Source organism: Chelonia mydas, chromosome 1, assembly GCF_015237465.2.
Source record: "Chelonia mydas isolate rCheMyd1 chromosome 1, rCheMyd1.pri.v2, whole genome shotgun sequence".
NCBI lineage: Eukaryota > Metazoa > Chordata > Testudines > Cheloniidae > Chelonia > Chelonia mydas.
The window spans coordinates 297,992,790-298,009,301 of record NC_057849.1 but is presented as its reverse complement, the minus strand read 5'-3'; the positions used below and the strand labels follow the sequence as shown (position 1 = coordinate 298,009,301).

Sequence of the window (16,512 nt, the reverse complement as noted above, 5' to 3'; positions counted from 1 at the left end):
GACCCACAGTTGAGGCGGAACTTATTCACTGCCGCAACGGGGTGAGGTGTCATAACTCCCCACCTCAATGAAGTAAGACATGGACGCTGTCCTGTTGTTGCGTCTGTGAATATACTTTGAAGTTATTTTTTTTTTAAAAAAATCCACACTAGAGAATACAATCCTTTTTGATACTGTGCTTCACAAAATGTTACTTGCTTCAAAATGTGCATCTAACATATCCACTTTGCAGGGCTTGAAAATTGAACAAACACAGTATTAGCTGGAGGATTACCTGGTAGCTAGAGGTAGAGGCTTAAGACCATGAGGGGCAGAGGGCTATTAGCTAGGTCCAAGAACACCACACTGGTGAGAAGCTGTACTCCCCTGCTTACAGCTGGTACTAGGAAGAGGAAGGATGCATAGGTTTCTAACTGTGTTGTCTGTGGACCATGTCTGGGGCTCCAACTCACATATTTCTAGTTAGTAGGTGCCCTATAAATTGGAAGCCCACCCCTTCTAGCTGCTAGAAAATGTCTTTCTTTTCTTCCCTCCATTTTGCCAGAGTTGCAATGCTACTGTGAGGTTAGAGTCTTTACTCTGGGCTGAGGTGGAAAGGGATCTGAGAATAGGAAAAAGGTCTCTGCTACTTTCTCTTTCCCATTCTCTATTTTTGGATCTCATCCTTTGTGAATAACTTAATTACCTGCTTTTGTTGCTTTTCCAAGCATTTCCTATCCACTGGGTCCTGAATAGCTTTAGTTACATTGACCAGATATATGTTAATTTCACCTTGATGTTTGGCAAAGGTAGAAGAAGCAATACAAGCACTGGTGCTGTCTGTCTTGCAGACTCAGGAAGTCTGAAATGCATCAGTTCCAATTTGAAAGGATATTATCGCAGCTGTAAAGGCTAGAAACTTTAATTTAAAAAATTAAATTATCCAGAAATCAGTGGATTTGGCTCGAGGACTGCCTTTCCACTCATTTTTTTATGAGTGAACATGCGGATTTTTCAAGTTCTACATTTGGCATTCCATTAACAAAAATCACATGCTTTGGTCTTTGTGCATTTGAGGCAGCCCACAACTCCATAATTTTCATTAAATGTCCATGTTAAACACATTCCTTTTCCCTGCTGCATAAAAATTTTAATAACAAGGAGCACATCTGATTTTTTCAATGTTGTGATTAACTGCAGTATAATATCTCTTTCAGTGATAGCCAGTTTTCGAGGAACAGTCCCACATGGCTTATCATTGGAGATTGGAGACACAGTTCAAATACTAGAAAAATGTGATGGTAAGTACACAGGTTAAAACTCTCTGTTTCAATAAATTGTTACTGTGCTGATGTGAATTTGAGTCCCATCACTCTTTGTTTAAATGAAGCAAAAATGTACATCTATGCTTGCATGTGTTTAAGCTTGAAAGGATTCGATTTTTTCCTAAATGTCAGTAAATATTGATTTAACTGTGCACAAAGAAACCTACGAAAAAGTATTTCCATTGATAAGAATTGGTAAGAACTGATAACATTATCCCAACTATACATACAAAATGATGAGGTCTAAATTAGCTGTTACCACTCAAGAAAGAGATTTTGGCATCAGCTTGGATAGATCTCTGAAAACATCTGCTCAAAGGGTAGCGGCAATGAAAAAAGTGAACAGAATGTTAGGAGCCATTAAGAGAGGGATAGATAACAAGACAGAAAATATCATAATGCCACTATATAAATCCATGGTACGCCCACACTTTGAAGACTGCGTGCAGTTCTGGTTACCCCATCTCAAAAAATATATTAAAATTTGAAACAGTGCAGAGAAGGGCAACAAAAATGATTGAGTCTGGAACAGCTTCTGTATGAGGAAAGATTAAAAAGACTGGGACTTTTCAGCTTGAAAAAGAGATGACTAAGGGGATATGATAGAGGCAGGGCCTTCCCTAGACCAAATGGTGCCCCAGACGAGGAGAGTCTTCTGTGCCCCCCCTCCATTTGTTAAACTTTTGGAATACCTTATAGCACTATGAGTCCGGCGCACCCCAAAACCCTAAACCCAGCACCCCTGGTGTTGCCTGGGTCGGGTCACCTGCCCCTAAATCATGCCCTGGATAGAGGTCTATAAAATCATGACTGGTGTGAAGAAAGTGAATTAAGAAGAGATATTTACTCCTTAACACAACACAGGAACCAGGGGTCACCCAATGAAATTAATAGGCAGCAGGTTTAAAGCAAACAAAAGGGAGTACTTCTTCACAGAACACACAGTCAACCTGTGGAACTTGTGGAGTGTAGTGAAGGCCCAACTATAAGAAGGTTCAAAAAAGAACTAGATAAGTTCATGGAGGATAGGTCCATCAATTGCTATTAGCCAAGATGGTCAGGGATGCAACTCCATGCTCTGGGTGTCCTTAGTTTCTGATTGCCAGAAGCTGAGAGTTATTATAACAACAATGCTCAGTGCATCATGAGCCTTCCGAAGACACCCGACATGACAAACTTTGCATTAGATACCACACAATCATATTATAAGGATGAACATGGGGCTGCTGGGTGTTCCCCTGAAGTACAGAATGTCACAGCCTAGCATTGGCCACTGTCAGAATACAGGATACTGGGCTATGTGGACCATTGGTCTGACCCAGTATGACCATTCTTATGAAATTTTCAGATAGACAAAGTAGAAAAAATGGTACTTCAGAATTTTATTTTAAGAATATTTACTTCGTATATATTGACATGTAATGTTGACAGCTTGTGTTTTAATAGTGATAAAGCTTTTTGAATCTGTGTCTGCTGTCATTAAATAATTATCTGACCACCATAAGCTCCCACAACTGTGAAAATTAAAATCAATAAAAATAAAACAATGCTTAAAACCCATAATATTTGCACAGCTGTGAAAATTTAAATTGATAACTAGCTAAAAATAAGCTTACAAATAAATACTGATCGTATCCATGAAAATTATAATAAAAATTAAATTCTGCCAAGCCTACATATGTTTCTGTATGTCAAAGGAATTCTAATGACTTGGTTTTATCTTTGTAACTGTATTGCTTTTTGTTTCTTATCTATGTTTGTTTAATATCCAGGGAGAAAATAATTGTTAAGCAGTAGGGAGGTCTCATTGTGACTTTTGTTTGTGCTCTCTTGGTTTTTCCCAGGGAAGCTTGACTTTCAGCAGGAGGCTTTTAAACTTCATGCCAAATCACAAGTTTAAATCCTAGAGTAGTGTTAAAGATTCCTGACCTACTTCTGTTTTGATATAGAGGCTCCTGGAATAAAAATATTTTTAGACTTGATTTTAATGTATGTACAGAACTAGAATAAAGGAAATAAAACTGCATTTCTTCCACAGAATCTCCTTAAGATCCTACGTAAAGTCAGTTTTTCAAAGCTATATTTTTGTTGTTTAAGATAACATACATTTGTTGGCATAGAGGTGGGGGTGTTAAACTGCTGATCTAGTTAGTCATGAATGATTAATCTTTGTCACAAAATGCATTAAATCTGCTTTAATTATTTTGAATTTGGTTCTTTAGGATTTTTAGTATAATAATGTAGCTAATAGCCCTAGCCTGGTCAGCATAATCATAGTTCATAATAGCAGTTAATGGAATACCTTTAATATTCGACACATTGCTGGATACAAAAAAAAGTAAGATGCATGGTTGGGGTCATATTTGGAGCATATAGCCGAAAATAACCATAAAGCAATTTCAGTTGATACTTTAGCGAGTTAAAAAATTACTTTTCAATGCACAGAATGTACTCAAAATGACTGTAGTCTATTACACTGTGGTATGTAGTAGTCACAGCATTCCAAAAGAAAAATATACAACAAGTTTTTGAAAATGGCAATGGTTTACATGTCTAAAAAACCAAAAATATTATTTCTCCACAGGCTGGTACAGAGGATTTGCCTTAAAAAACCCAAATATCAAGGTAAAAACCCAGATGTTTCTAACTATAGTTTGAATTCTTTGACAAAAATGTGAATTCAGTCAAACATGTTCATAGGTGAGTGTAAGAATATGATATTTACCATTATGGGAATGCCACAGTTCGATAAGATACTATGGTATTTGGTGTTATATGTTTTAAAATCAACGTTGACAGAAGTATCCTTGATCATGGATTATATATATATATTTTAATGCTCTCATGTTAATACTGTGAGCCCCTTGAATGTCAAGACCTCTTGGCAAAATTAACTTTTGTTTCGGCAGGATAAATTAAGCCTGGGGGTTTAAGAGAAAGCTAAATGAAATTATAGAGAGCTAGCTATCATGAATGCATGGTGAAAATAGTATTGATCAGATGCTTTGACTTTAATGTGCAGACTCAGTGTAGCCTCAGAGCCCAATTAGATAGCTATTGTACCTCTTGCAAATGCACATGACGCTTCTTGATGCCAGTGAAAGTCATAATGCTAGAGTGAGATCCCTTATTCTTTCTGATTTTTACACTTTTTTGCATTAAAATAGGTTCGGAATTAGATTTTGGTGCTGTTGGGTTCTCATTTTTGTATCTTAATCTGTTTTGTAAGACGTTTGCAATTACCCTTGCACCATTTTGGATTTGAGCTACAGCCTAAAGTGAATATTGATTGCATTTGATCATCATGTGCTTACTGTCAGTGTAAGTTTGTACCCTACCAGATGTGTCAAAAAAAGTTATGAATGGGACATCCTAAATACGACTCAAGCTCTGTGAGGAAATGAGCTAGCCATTTGTGCAATGTTGTCACCTTTTGTGGATGAAGGTGATTTTCTGAACTTGACCTTGAAAACTAGTCTTCCTGAAGGCAGCATGGTCTGCTAGCGTTGCTCTGCCAGACTTCTTCACTAGCTATCCTACAATCTGTCTCATAGCAAAACGGGGCACCATCAACTGTTCTTAAACCATGAAGGATTTATTTTTTTAAATTTTCCATCTGAACATTATGTTAAAACTAGTAACGTTTTCCTTTTTGGAAAGCTCATCATGGCTTTCTCTTGCAGTTGTTTCTTTAGTGTAAACTTGCCTGCTTTTGTTTACTGCCCTGCTTGTGAATCACAATGCTCTGTAAGGAGTGCTTGGTGGAAGTTAATTGCTGCTGCTTTGCTACCAGAGAATATAAAAGAATACTGTATTCTTGAGTAGATCCCAGATAAACCATGGAGTCATTAAAAATGCTGTGTTTTGAAAATCCATTCCAGATGTCAATTTTAAGATGTCATAGATAAATGTTGTCCACAGACTATTTGTCATTGTCCCCTTAAAATAGGACTTAGTAAAAATGTTAACTATCAAAGAGCTATGCTGCAATGTTCTATACATTCTATACACATTTTTAGCTTCGTATTTGAAGTTTCAATCATTTAAATCTATATTATATATACTAAATAGTCACAGTGGGATTTTGTGTCACAAATAGTGTCACTGATAAAAAGAATCCTCTATACATTGTGCAAGGTTTTCTCTGAAATGGTTAGCCTAAACCAAGGTTCTCTCCTAACAGTAGGCAGCTTGTTAAAACTTTGTGCATTTATTAAACTATTTTCTCTTTCAGGGTATATTTCCATCCAACTATATTCACTTGAAAAATGCGTGTGTTAAGAACAAAGGGTAGGTTGTGATTTTGTATTCAGCTATTTAAGGAGGCTGAGAAGAAGGATCTGAACTTGTACAGATTGTTGTAACATGGCTTCTTTTCAGGCAGGATAAAGATATGATTTTCCACTGGTGTTTAACACTGTAAAACTTCAGCTCACTGCCCCCAAGGATTTAAATGAATGTCCTTAACCAACCTGGCACTTTCATTCAGGCATAAGTTAGAAGTCACTTATTCTAAAAATACGTGGAGCAGAAATGGGGAAGTAATTTCTGTGTTGTCTAGTGTATGCAGAGAACAATTACTTGTTTTAACTACTGGTGTTACTCAGATTGAGTTTAATAGGCTGGCTCTCTTATTTAAACACAGTAGTAGCTCCCTACAGGGTTCTGCATAGAATAGTCTATTAGCCATTGCTGAACATTGCTCATTTTATTTAGGGTGTCAGCTGCTTCATGACAGAACTAGGTTGCCATTATTTGAAACAATCTCCTGGCATTCACACACAACGTTGAAAGGGACAGTTTCAAGTCAGTGTATGCGTTATAAAAAGATTTTACAAATCTAAAATTAATAGAATTGTTTTCATGCTTTTTGTTTTTAAATTACAATAAAACATTTTTTGTTTTAGTTTTGGATGTCTGCTAGTCTATTTTCATTATCAAAAGCAGAGTTAGTAAAAACCAAGAGGTTAGAAATTCTTTCAATTAAAAAAATCCTAACGTTAGTAAAAGAGAGAGTGACATTTTGTTAAGGTGTCACTTTTAACTTGACAACAACCCATTTAAAATATCCTGTTTATCAGTGGTTATCAGGCCAGCACAGTTATTTTCCGTAGGTGTTTGCATAATTCCTGAACATTTATTTCCTAGAATTGACCTTCTTTTGTTACATGCATGAATAGAGGAATTATTGATTAAAATTAGCAAAAATAATTTGGAATTACTCATCATGGAAGAGTTCTTGTTTTCAGGGTCCTTTTGACCTGAAAGGACCTGGATAGCATGTATTACACAAATGCTTTAAGGTTTAAAACTACATCTCCCTTATGGGAGGGGAGAATAAGAAAGTGAGTAGAAGGTCAAAGCTCCATGACTGGCAAATAAAATCTTCCTGTTTGGCATCCTCTAACAACTGGAAACCTGGTCAGGACAAGTGAAATTGAATTTCTTACTGCATACTGAATGAGCCACTGTCTGCTACATTTCTAAATTACTATGCTATCTCTGCCCAGCCAGTTAAGCCATTCAGTAGGGCTGGTTGAAAATTTTCCACTGAAATTGTTTGTGGACAGAAAATTGGGTGCTTGACAAAATAAAACTCTTTGTTGAAAGTGCACAAAAATGGTTCTGTGTGGAAAATTTCACCTGCTTCATGCCCCAGTTTTCCTTTATGGGCTTTACTCTGTAGCCAAATTACCTCTCCCATGATGCCGTATGGCCAGGGAATCACACGGTGCTCCACAAAAACTCAACAAAAGGGGAGACTGTGGTGATTCATGGGAGATGTAGTTCAGCCAAGAAGCCAGGCCATAGTTAACTATTGCAAACAGCCTCTTCCTCCTCCTCCAGATTGGACCTGATCCTCCATGGTGTGTGCTGTTTTTACATCTGTGTAACTTTGAACTAATGGAGTTGCACTAGTGTAAAATCAGTGCAACACAATGGAGGATTTTGCCCACAGGCTTATTTGAGAAACATATTGTTTGTCATTGGACAAGAGAAAGTCAACTTAATACATTTTCCTAGCTAAGGCAAAAACGTCACAACTCCTGTTTCCACACTGAACAACCTTGCTAGCTTTCTTTCCTGAGCCCTTGCTTCCATTCTATCCCCTCTTTTTATAGGCATTGCATTTCTGGAGTAATTTACGTAAACAGAAGTAAAAAAAAAAAATAAAAGGGAGGGGGGAGCATGTTCACTTGTTTAGTCACTAAATTATAATAGCACCAACAAACTTTTCTTTTAGCTGAGGAGATATGTACAAACGTGCTTGAAATAATTGTATTGATATAAAGCTATGCGTGAAATCCTGCCCCCTTTGAAGTCAATGGCAAAACTCCTATTTACTTCAATGGGACCAGCACTTCACCCTATGTTTTTTTTTTTTCAAGTAAAAAGAAAAGTCCCAGGGATGTTAATAAATATCAACATTTGTAAGAGAGAGGTTTTATGTTAGCAATAGCAGGGTGGTTTATATTGTTTGTATAATGCCATATATTCTTCTGCATGCCACAGGCAGTTTGAAATGGTTATTCCAACAGAAGACTCCGTTATCACAGAGATGACATCAACTTTAAGAGACTGGGGGACAATGTGGAAACAACTTTATGTGGTAAATACTATATAATATTGCCTCGCTTGAACGCAGTTTAAAATAGATTCTGTCACCTTACAAATAATAAAATAAAGTGGTTTGTATTTAGGAAAAAACAAAAGGAAAAAAGTATTCATCCAAAGATCAAATTGTTTGGCTTTTTTCTCCGTGCAGGATTTATTTAAACCTCTTTTTTTCCCCCAGTTTTTTTTTAATCCAATATTATGGTTTTCTGCCAGAGACTAACTAGGACATCTGTTCACCGTGTAATTGATAGTAACACAGAAGAATAAATGGGAATGGCTTGATTTGTTATCAAAGTCTAGATTTAAAAATGGTATGTTTTGGGAGCTGTGACTGCAGAAATCTGAATGACAATATTAACATGGCTATTAAAAGACAAAGACCAAAAAAAGAGCAAGAACAAGAAGATCAAATGGTTCTTTTTCAAATATAAACAATCAAAAGCCACAAACAACAGGGTGAAGGAAATAATCTAGAACATAGTAACAAACAGAAGGTAACATGAAAGAACTGCAGTTTCAGTCCATAATATTAATCAAACAAGAAAGTAAAGTGCCACAGTTAGTTGCAGCTATTGTAGGGAGAAAAGGACTCAGGGGAAAAGAGGGAAAAACATTCTTCCAAAATCTGACACCTTTCCAGCAGCTGTGGCTTTGATTTGACTTTGATTTTGGAATGGGAAGTTAAATTTTGCACAGATTGTTTTAAAAAAAAAAATTTTTGGAGGACAAAAAGTCAAGAACCCACAAGCCTGACCTTGAACCTCTTTTGAAAGAAATGATGAACAGCCAGTGGAAGGAAAGCAGCTTGATACTTAAGTAAAAAAGCATCAGCCGCACTATCAGAGGCTCGTTCACCTGCACATCTCCCAATGTGATATATGCCATCATGTGCCAGCAGTGCCCCTCTGCCATGTACACTGGTCAAACTGGACAGTCTCTACGTAAAAGAATAAATGGACACAAATCAGACGTCAAGAATTATAACATTCAAAAACCAGTCGGAGAACACTTCAATCTCTCTGGTCACTCGATTACAGACCTAAAAGTTGCAATTCTTCAACAAAAAAAACTTCAAAAACAGACTCCAACGAGAGACTGCTGAATTGGAATTAATTTGCAAACTGGATACAATTAACTTAGGCTTGAATAGAGACTGGGAGTGGATGGGTCATTACACAAAGTAAAACTATTTCCCCATGTTTATTCCACCCCACCACCCCCCACTGTTCCTCAGACGTTCTTGTCAACTGCTGGAAATGGCCCACCTTGATTATCACTACAAAAGGTTGTCCCCCCCCGCCCACCCGCTGCTCTCCTGCTGGTAATAGCTCATCTTAAGTGATCACCCTCGTTACAGTGTGTATAGTAACACCCATTGTTTCATGTTCTCTATGTATATAAATCTCCCCAGTGTATTTTCCACTGAATGCATCCGATGAAGTGAGCTGTAGCTCACGAAAGCTTATGCTCAAATAAATTTGTTAGTCTCTGAGGTGCCACAAGTCCTCCTTTTTCTTTTTAAGATAAAATGTGTTTCACAAAGTAAAAGCGTGATTGCCGAGCTAAAACAATGACATGCTGCCAGACAGAAGAGAGATTTAAAAATACTAATACTGAAGATTGTCAGTTACATAATAAGTACGGTGTATAAGTTAGTTTTAAAAATATTGGCAGGATGGGAGAGAACAGCTTTTATTTTGGCTTGCTGTACTTTTTCCTTTTTTCTTTCTTAGCAAAGACAATTTTTTTGTTGCTTGAGTCAATTTGTCTTGTTTATACTTAAAACCCTGCAAACTCAGCATGGGTCAGTCTGTGATCTGAGAGCCCTATTATCCTATTTGCATGGGTTGCAAAGAAACCAACCCCTGTAAATTAATGTGGAGGTCTGATTATAAATAAAGTCCAGCCTCCAAAGAGGGCATCCATTCTCACTTACCTCAGCACCTCCTGAGTAGAGCCCAAACTTAGCAAAGCATTGACTTAAGGCCATCCCTATTCAGCAGCATTATATGTAAACATGTGGTTAAGTCCCATTAAGGTCAATGGTGCTTAAGTACATTCCTAAAGCTAAGCATGTGCATAAGAGTTTCACTAAATAGGGATAAATGTGCTTCTGATGTGAGGTCTTATTAAGGAGAATTGTAAAAGGTGAAATCACAGCACTACTTGTGGAAAGGAGGCTGACTAAAAGGATAGTTCCCATGGATTCACAAAAATTTGTAATTGTGAACATCCTTCATCCGTTTCTATAAAATCTGTTGAACCTTTACTACTGAAAGTTTGGAGAAAAAAATTCTGAAAAGGAGTTCTAAAGTTACCGTGTTTCAAGGATTTGGTTCATGCTTCCAAAATGCCTTGTCCTACATACTCCAAATTTGCTTTGTTGAGCAAAAGTACCATTTTAATACTTTGATGGTTGGGTGGCAGGGGAGCTATTCAAAGTTGTATATGATTTAAAGAGCTTGTGATAGGATGTACATACATACAGCTAAAGTAGGCTGGGGTTAGCTAGGGGTTTGTTAGAGCTAGGGCATAAAAAAGAGGCTAAGGGAGAACTCCTAAAGGGAACAGGAAGTGCACTCTGTCCCCAAGTCCAGGGAGGAAACACTATCATGTCCCAGACCAGGAAGCAAGGAGAATTTGGGAAATTGACTGTAATGTTTAAGCAGAAGAAATATATTGCTTGCTGGGGATGATGTGAGATAGGGACTATTTCAGGGTTGGCCAAATTGTGGCTTGTGAGCCACATGTGGCTCTTTTACCATTGAAGTGCGGCTCACAGAGCCCCCCCACCCATTCCCCACCTACCAGATGGGAGGGCGGGGAGAGATTTGGGACCATTGCCTTGCAGCAGAGTAGTGGTGTAGGGGCTTCTGCCCAGTGGGGAGGGGGAACTCGGGGCTTCAGCAGGAGTGGGGCTGAAGCCCCAACCCCTTTCAGGTGCCTCCCATAGGGCTGAAACAATGAACTGGGCAGGTGTGCCTCGGCTCTTGAACTTCTGAAAATTACCTTATGTGGCTCGGAGGGTCAGTAAGTTTGGTCATCCCTGGACTATTTGTTTTTTCCCTTATTTGAAGCAAACTATCTTTTGTTGCTATTTTTCGACCCTTAAGAAAATTGACTGATCTGCTGCTGATTCCAGAGTTGGTCAGAGTCCAGTAGCATGTTTTGCGGGTTTGAAACCAGGAAGGGGGCCCAGCAAGGAGCCCAGAAAGGGGGACAGGGGCATGGAAGGGACATGGACTCATTCTTCCCTGACTACAAATGTGGGGCTTCTGGGGAGGTGGGCAGGACTTATGGGGCATGGAGAGGGGGAATTATAGGGCATAGTGGATGGGCATTGAGAGAGGCAGGGAACTGCAGGGCATAGAGACAGAGGACCATAGATAGATGCAGCCTTTTTATCGACATTAAAAGGTTTGTAGATACACAAAACCGCTAGAAGCCCTCCACTTTGCTCATCCCCTCCATTCCCTCCACCATTCTTAACCCTATACCCTACCCAGCTTGAATTTCCTTTTCTTCCCTCCTATCACTTCTTATGAATTCAATAAGTCAGTAGAAGAAGAATGCCACTTTGGGCCTTATAGATCTGTCAGACCAGGGCTCCCCACCTGCAGACGCTATACACAAACTCCATTTAAATTTCAGGACCTAATTTTTAAAAAAGGGAAATCTCCCCCAAAGTTTGTTCGATCCAGCAGAAGGTGTTTCACTGGCATTTATCTAGCATGTCCCCAGAATTACATTTTCTTCATGACCGTTCCACACCTTTATAAAACTAAAATGTTGAATCTGGAAATGACCGATTAATGGCTCCAGCCAGTTCTCCATCATTGACTATTGCCAGGTCTAATGTACATAACCCACCCGACATTAATTATGTCCCCTATAATTAGCTAAAATATAAGCAACGGTTAAAATAACAAAATACTAGTACATGGTAAAATCCCAATTTCCTGTGTAAAGGATGCACTTCCAACATGCCTTATTAATAACATGTTCGTATGTGGTATTCCAGTAAACTACTTTCTAATGTTGACTGCAGAAAAAGAACTATGTGGGTTAGTTACTACATAATATAGTTTATAAATATGAACTTGAAGGGTCTTGCATACGCCTAAATGTCATATAATCCACAGACTTTATAGCACTAAACAAATGTAATCATGCTATTTCTGAGAGCAAAAATATTCTTCTACTGCACCCACACATCAGTGAGAGAATTTATACAACTGACCTATCTGAATGTTTCCTGGAACTATGTTCCTTTCACAATCTTTGCATGCTAAAATGATATATAAATTCAACAGTGTATGTCTAACAGCATATTTTCAATGCAGAACAAAACAAGGAGCAAAGGTAAGGTACGCTGGGTCATATTGAGTCACAGAATATTAGGGAAATTGACTGGACCCCTTAATTGTTCATTTCTAGACTTAACTTTTACATTTTATTTTTACTAAGGGACCTTATTTCCAAACAGTGCTGAGTAACTGCCCTCTGAAACCCAGATCCCTTTAAGATATGGACACTTAAAAATGGAGATGTCCAAAATCACTAGTGATTTTTAGAAAATTTAGACCAGGAAATTTTGAGAAGACAAAATTGTTTCTGTAGACCTCTTCTGCACACGTTCCATGGTGCTTCAGTGTTTTTAAAGAACCTGTTATTGTAGTTAGCACAGACCAGATATGAAGAGAGGGCCCGATATAAAGCCTGTTGAAGTTAATGGAAAGACTGCTCTTGTCTTAAGTGTTTTGAGTCAGATCTGTAGTGTTGTCTTTGGATAGAGTGGTGCTGTCTAGGTAGCTTGTATCTCTCGATATGTGAACCCTCACCACTCAAACACTTTGAGCAGAGTCGTTTTGGAAGTGTATTTCGTTTTCAGTATATTTAAACCCACAGACAGGCCTATACTGTAATATTTTTATAATACAAAGTGCATCCTCCAAAGTGCACATGGACCTCTTGCTTTCAGGAGTAAATTGCAGCAGTGATTGCCACTTGGGGAAAGTTTGTTTAAAAAAATGTGTTTGCATATAAACATAATACTTCTACAGTGTCTTAAACTGGCAGAATGAACTGCAGGATTCTGCAGAGTACACTCTGGGGACTTGCAAATTTCCAGCCAAACAAATCCCAGGGGTAGCATTTAAAACTTCCAAAGCTTTATTTCTTCTGCATAGTTCCACTTGTGGGATCAAGGTGCAAGCAGTGAAAGCTTTTGGAACCTTCTGGAAAGCAGTGTCCATTGGGGCCACTTACCCCTCCCTTCCCCTGTCATCCTGGTGGGTTCGGTGGGTATAAAAGGGGGAGTGGCTCCGACTACCCCTCAGTTCCTTTCTAACTGCTGAAGGTTCAGCGAGCTCAGATTGCACATAGTGTCCTTGATGCGTGCCTCTTGGTTTTTTCTTTGCCCTTTTCTGCCCTTTTGATGCAAATGTTGTTTATAGTTTGTCAGTCAGATTTTTCCTTTAAATGACACAAGGCAATCTCCATCCAGCCTGTGCATTGTCTGGACCACATCACACACCTTACTGGTATGGTAGCTCACCAGACCCAGTCAACTAAGGTGACACTGAATAAGTTCAGTGTCACCTTCAAAGAATGTCCCTTAGAAGTGGGTTTGGCTGCTTCTTACACCCCTGCACTGGGGAGGCATCTCAGGCTGGTCACTGTCAAGGTCCCTGGGCCTGTTCAGGTGACCTAGGAGACTTGGCTATGTGCCTAAAGTGGCTCTCTTGATGTTGGATACAATTTCCAAAGGATCTGGATCCACAGCTTTCAGATTGTGCCACCCAGTGTGGATATGGAGCTACAAAACGCACATCTGGATCCAGCAGCCTAGTGTGGATCTGGGGCTGCAAAACATGGATCCACAAGAGAGCAATGATCGAGTGCTACCAATCCCCTCTCCTTCCCCCTCCCCCCAAACCGAACAACGTGTATACAAATCCATGTCCAATAAATATCGCTTTGGGTCCATAAGAGTCTGAATCCAGATTCTATAGTTACATGTGAAGAACTGCCAAGCACAGTTGCCAAGAAGGGATCCTGTTGCCTGGGATCCAGCCAGCATGAGGATCTGACATCTTTGACTATTGAGTCACTTGTTTACAGTCTCTGTACCACTAAGGCCCAACATCCACCAAGGTCGGTGGAGTCTGGTGCTACATTTCCAACACCATGATCTTTGCAGAACTGCTTGCCTCACTCAGTGGTGCTGGCACTATGGGTGCTGGGGGTGATGGCACAACCCTGGGCTTGAAATAGTAATAACAAACACCAAATACATGGTTTCCATCTTCAGCACCCCCACTATAAAAATTGTTCCAGCACCCTGGCCTCACTGATTCTGTGCCCAATAGAGTGGTGTAAAGAAGCAGATCAGTGTGGAGGTCTCACAACACTGGAAAAAAGAAATGATCAGAGCTGGAATGGTGGATCCCTCAGTTTACAGGACAGTGTTTACACACTGTGTTTCCTGTCTGGCCATTTTCAGATGCACACACTCAGTGCCCTGCTTGTCTTCCAGTGTTCCATCTGTCAGACCCTTGCCCTGTTGTAGGTGAGAAGAGGGACTGTCCATTCTTAGGCTCTCTTACTATCAGAAGCTAAAAAAGCCAGTTTACTTAGTCCTGGGCCTGTCAGTTCCCTTAGTTCTGGGTGTGAACTCAAGTTTTTCTCAGGAAAACATGGAAAGGTCCCTGCAGCAGGAAAAGGCTCTGGCAGGGAGAGACTGCAGGGACAGGCTCCAGCAGCTCCATGCTGCCTCCTCCTCAGTCAGTTCCTCCCCATAGCCACACATAGCTACATGCCACAGTGTGGATGCAGTCTTCTCACTGCAGCGTGTAGCTGCACATACTGCACACACTACCGCCAGTGTAGACAAGGCCTAAGTGTTGAGACATCCATAACCTACACTTAATGGTGCATAAGGTTTGTTTCCTGGCCACAGTGTGAATGAAATATAGTGTGTGTCACTGGGCAAAATCTGTCTGGCTGTACTAACTCCCTGAGGTTCATTGTATTGGTCTCTGGGTCCCAGAGACAGAACTCTCTCATTTCCAGAAGTATTCCAGAGTTGTTACTCCTTCTATGTCATATATTTGTCTCTTTACAAATAACTCCTATGGGAGTCAAAGAAGACCTCTGTCAATAAAACTGTACCTTACTACTTGGCTTTTCTGTGGCAGCAAGAGTTCTATTAAAGGCCTGGCTGTCATGACTGTTCTCCACAAATTATTGGGTATCTGTCTTCGCATAGATTTGTCCATTAGTAGAGTGTCCAGAGGGTTCTTTACTAATAGTTTGAACAAACAAGGGTACCCATTTAGGAGATGTATGCTCACTGAAGCCTTGATATATTCCAGACTTAGAAACTTTCTGACAGTGGACAGGTTCAGTGTTTTTGCTGTGATGCGATAGCTTGAATACCAGGCTATATTTGAGGCCTCGGTCAGGCTATTTGTGACTCTCCCATCTTTTCTTGAGACTAGGAACACTTGAACCACAATGTCTCAGTACTTTCCAGTTTCCTTATCCCATAAAATGGGGAAGAACGTGCCCTCCAGGGAGTTCCCTTATCATCTTCCTGCCATCTGCAGTAAAAATCCTAGAGGATGTAAGGGATTCTTCACCTTGATATCCATCCACTCCAATGTTTGTGATTTCAGTGGAAGAAGCAATCAGAATCTGTCTAAATTCTGATGGGATAGCATTATGGGAATGCATTACACACATCACCAAAAAGTTTGTGCTAGCCAGTTGTCAGTCAAATTTCCTGTTTGTAAAGGTCAGTATCCTCATTGTATGGGTCCTATATCTCATCTACCAGGGGAAAATGGTGTATTAGTAGATTATTTGAGAAGAGCTTTTCACTGGACGGTACAAGTGCTCTAGCAAGGGCTCCATTTTATATTATCTTGTTCTACAAGTGGGGTAAAATCAGAAAGGGTAAGGCATAAACTGTGTTCTACCTAGCAAGGGACATAAAAAGCAAGAAGAAGAGGTACTATAAGTACTTTAGGAGCAAGAGAATGACAAAAGAAAGTGTAAGTCCTTGTAGCGGGGTGGTCACCCGCTCCTGCCTTAAAAGGCTTAAAACAGCCCAGGGAGAGGGCTGTGGCAGGGAAGGAAAACTGGGGCTGATTGGGAGAAGCAGCCTCAGCTGGGGGCCACACCCTAATCAGGCTGTGGCTGGCTTAATCAGGGCCCAGCTGGCCCTTATAAGAGGGCAGTGGGCCAGGAGCACACAGAGTCTGTTACCCGGGGTTCTTTCAACCCAAAACTCTTGGTAACTTTTACTCTGTGTGAGGTGGTGTCAGGAAATAAATCAGGGGAGACACGGCTGTCCGACCGATAGATGGCTGGCACAAACAGGACAACACAAGAGTGCTTTCACTTAAAGCTAAACTTTACTTAGTCTCAAGCACTTATACACACGTCCGCAACGGGTTAGTAAAACACCTCCAACCCTTCATAATTACCAAAGCTGAGTGTGACTCTCGAGTGGCAGAGTGGCAGTCCGTCTGCTAGTGGGGAACACAAGATGCATCCAGAGGGAGAGTACAGTCCTGAAGAGTCC

General features: G+C 39.9%; 1 protein-coding gene across 4 annotated transcripts in view; it reads left to right on the top strand.

Annotated features, from left to right (window-relative positions):
• DOCK4 (dedicator of cytokinesis 4) overlaps positions 1 to 16,512 on the top strand; it is a 410,395-nt gene that overhangs the window by 144,324 nt on the left and 249,559 nt on the right. For all 4 annotated transcript variants that reach the window (XM_037888663.2, XM_037888655.2, XM_043549556.1 and 1 more), the window contains exons 2-5: positions 1,197 to 1,280; positions 3,889 to 3,929; positions 5,539 to 5,594; positions 7,818 to 7,914. In XM_037888663.2, coding sequence (XP_037744591.1) covers positions 1,197 to 1,280; positions 3,889 to 3,929; positions 5,539 to 5,594; positions 7,818 to 7,914 — 278 coding nt within the window. The remainder of the gene's footprint in view (positions 1 to 1,196; positions 1,281 to 3,888; positions 3,930 to 5,538; positions 5,595 to 7,817; positions 7,915 to 16,512) is intronic.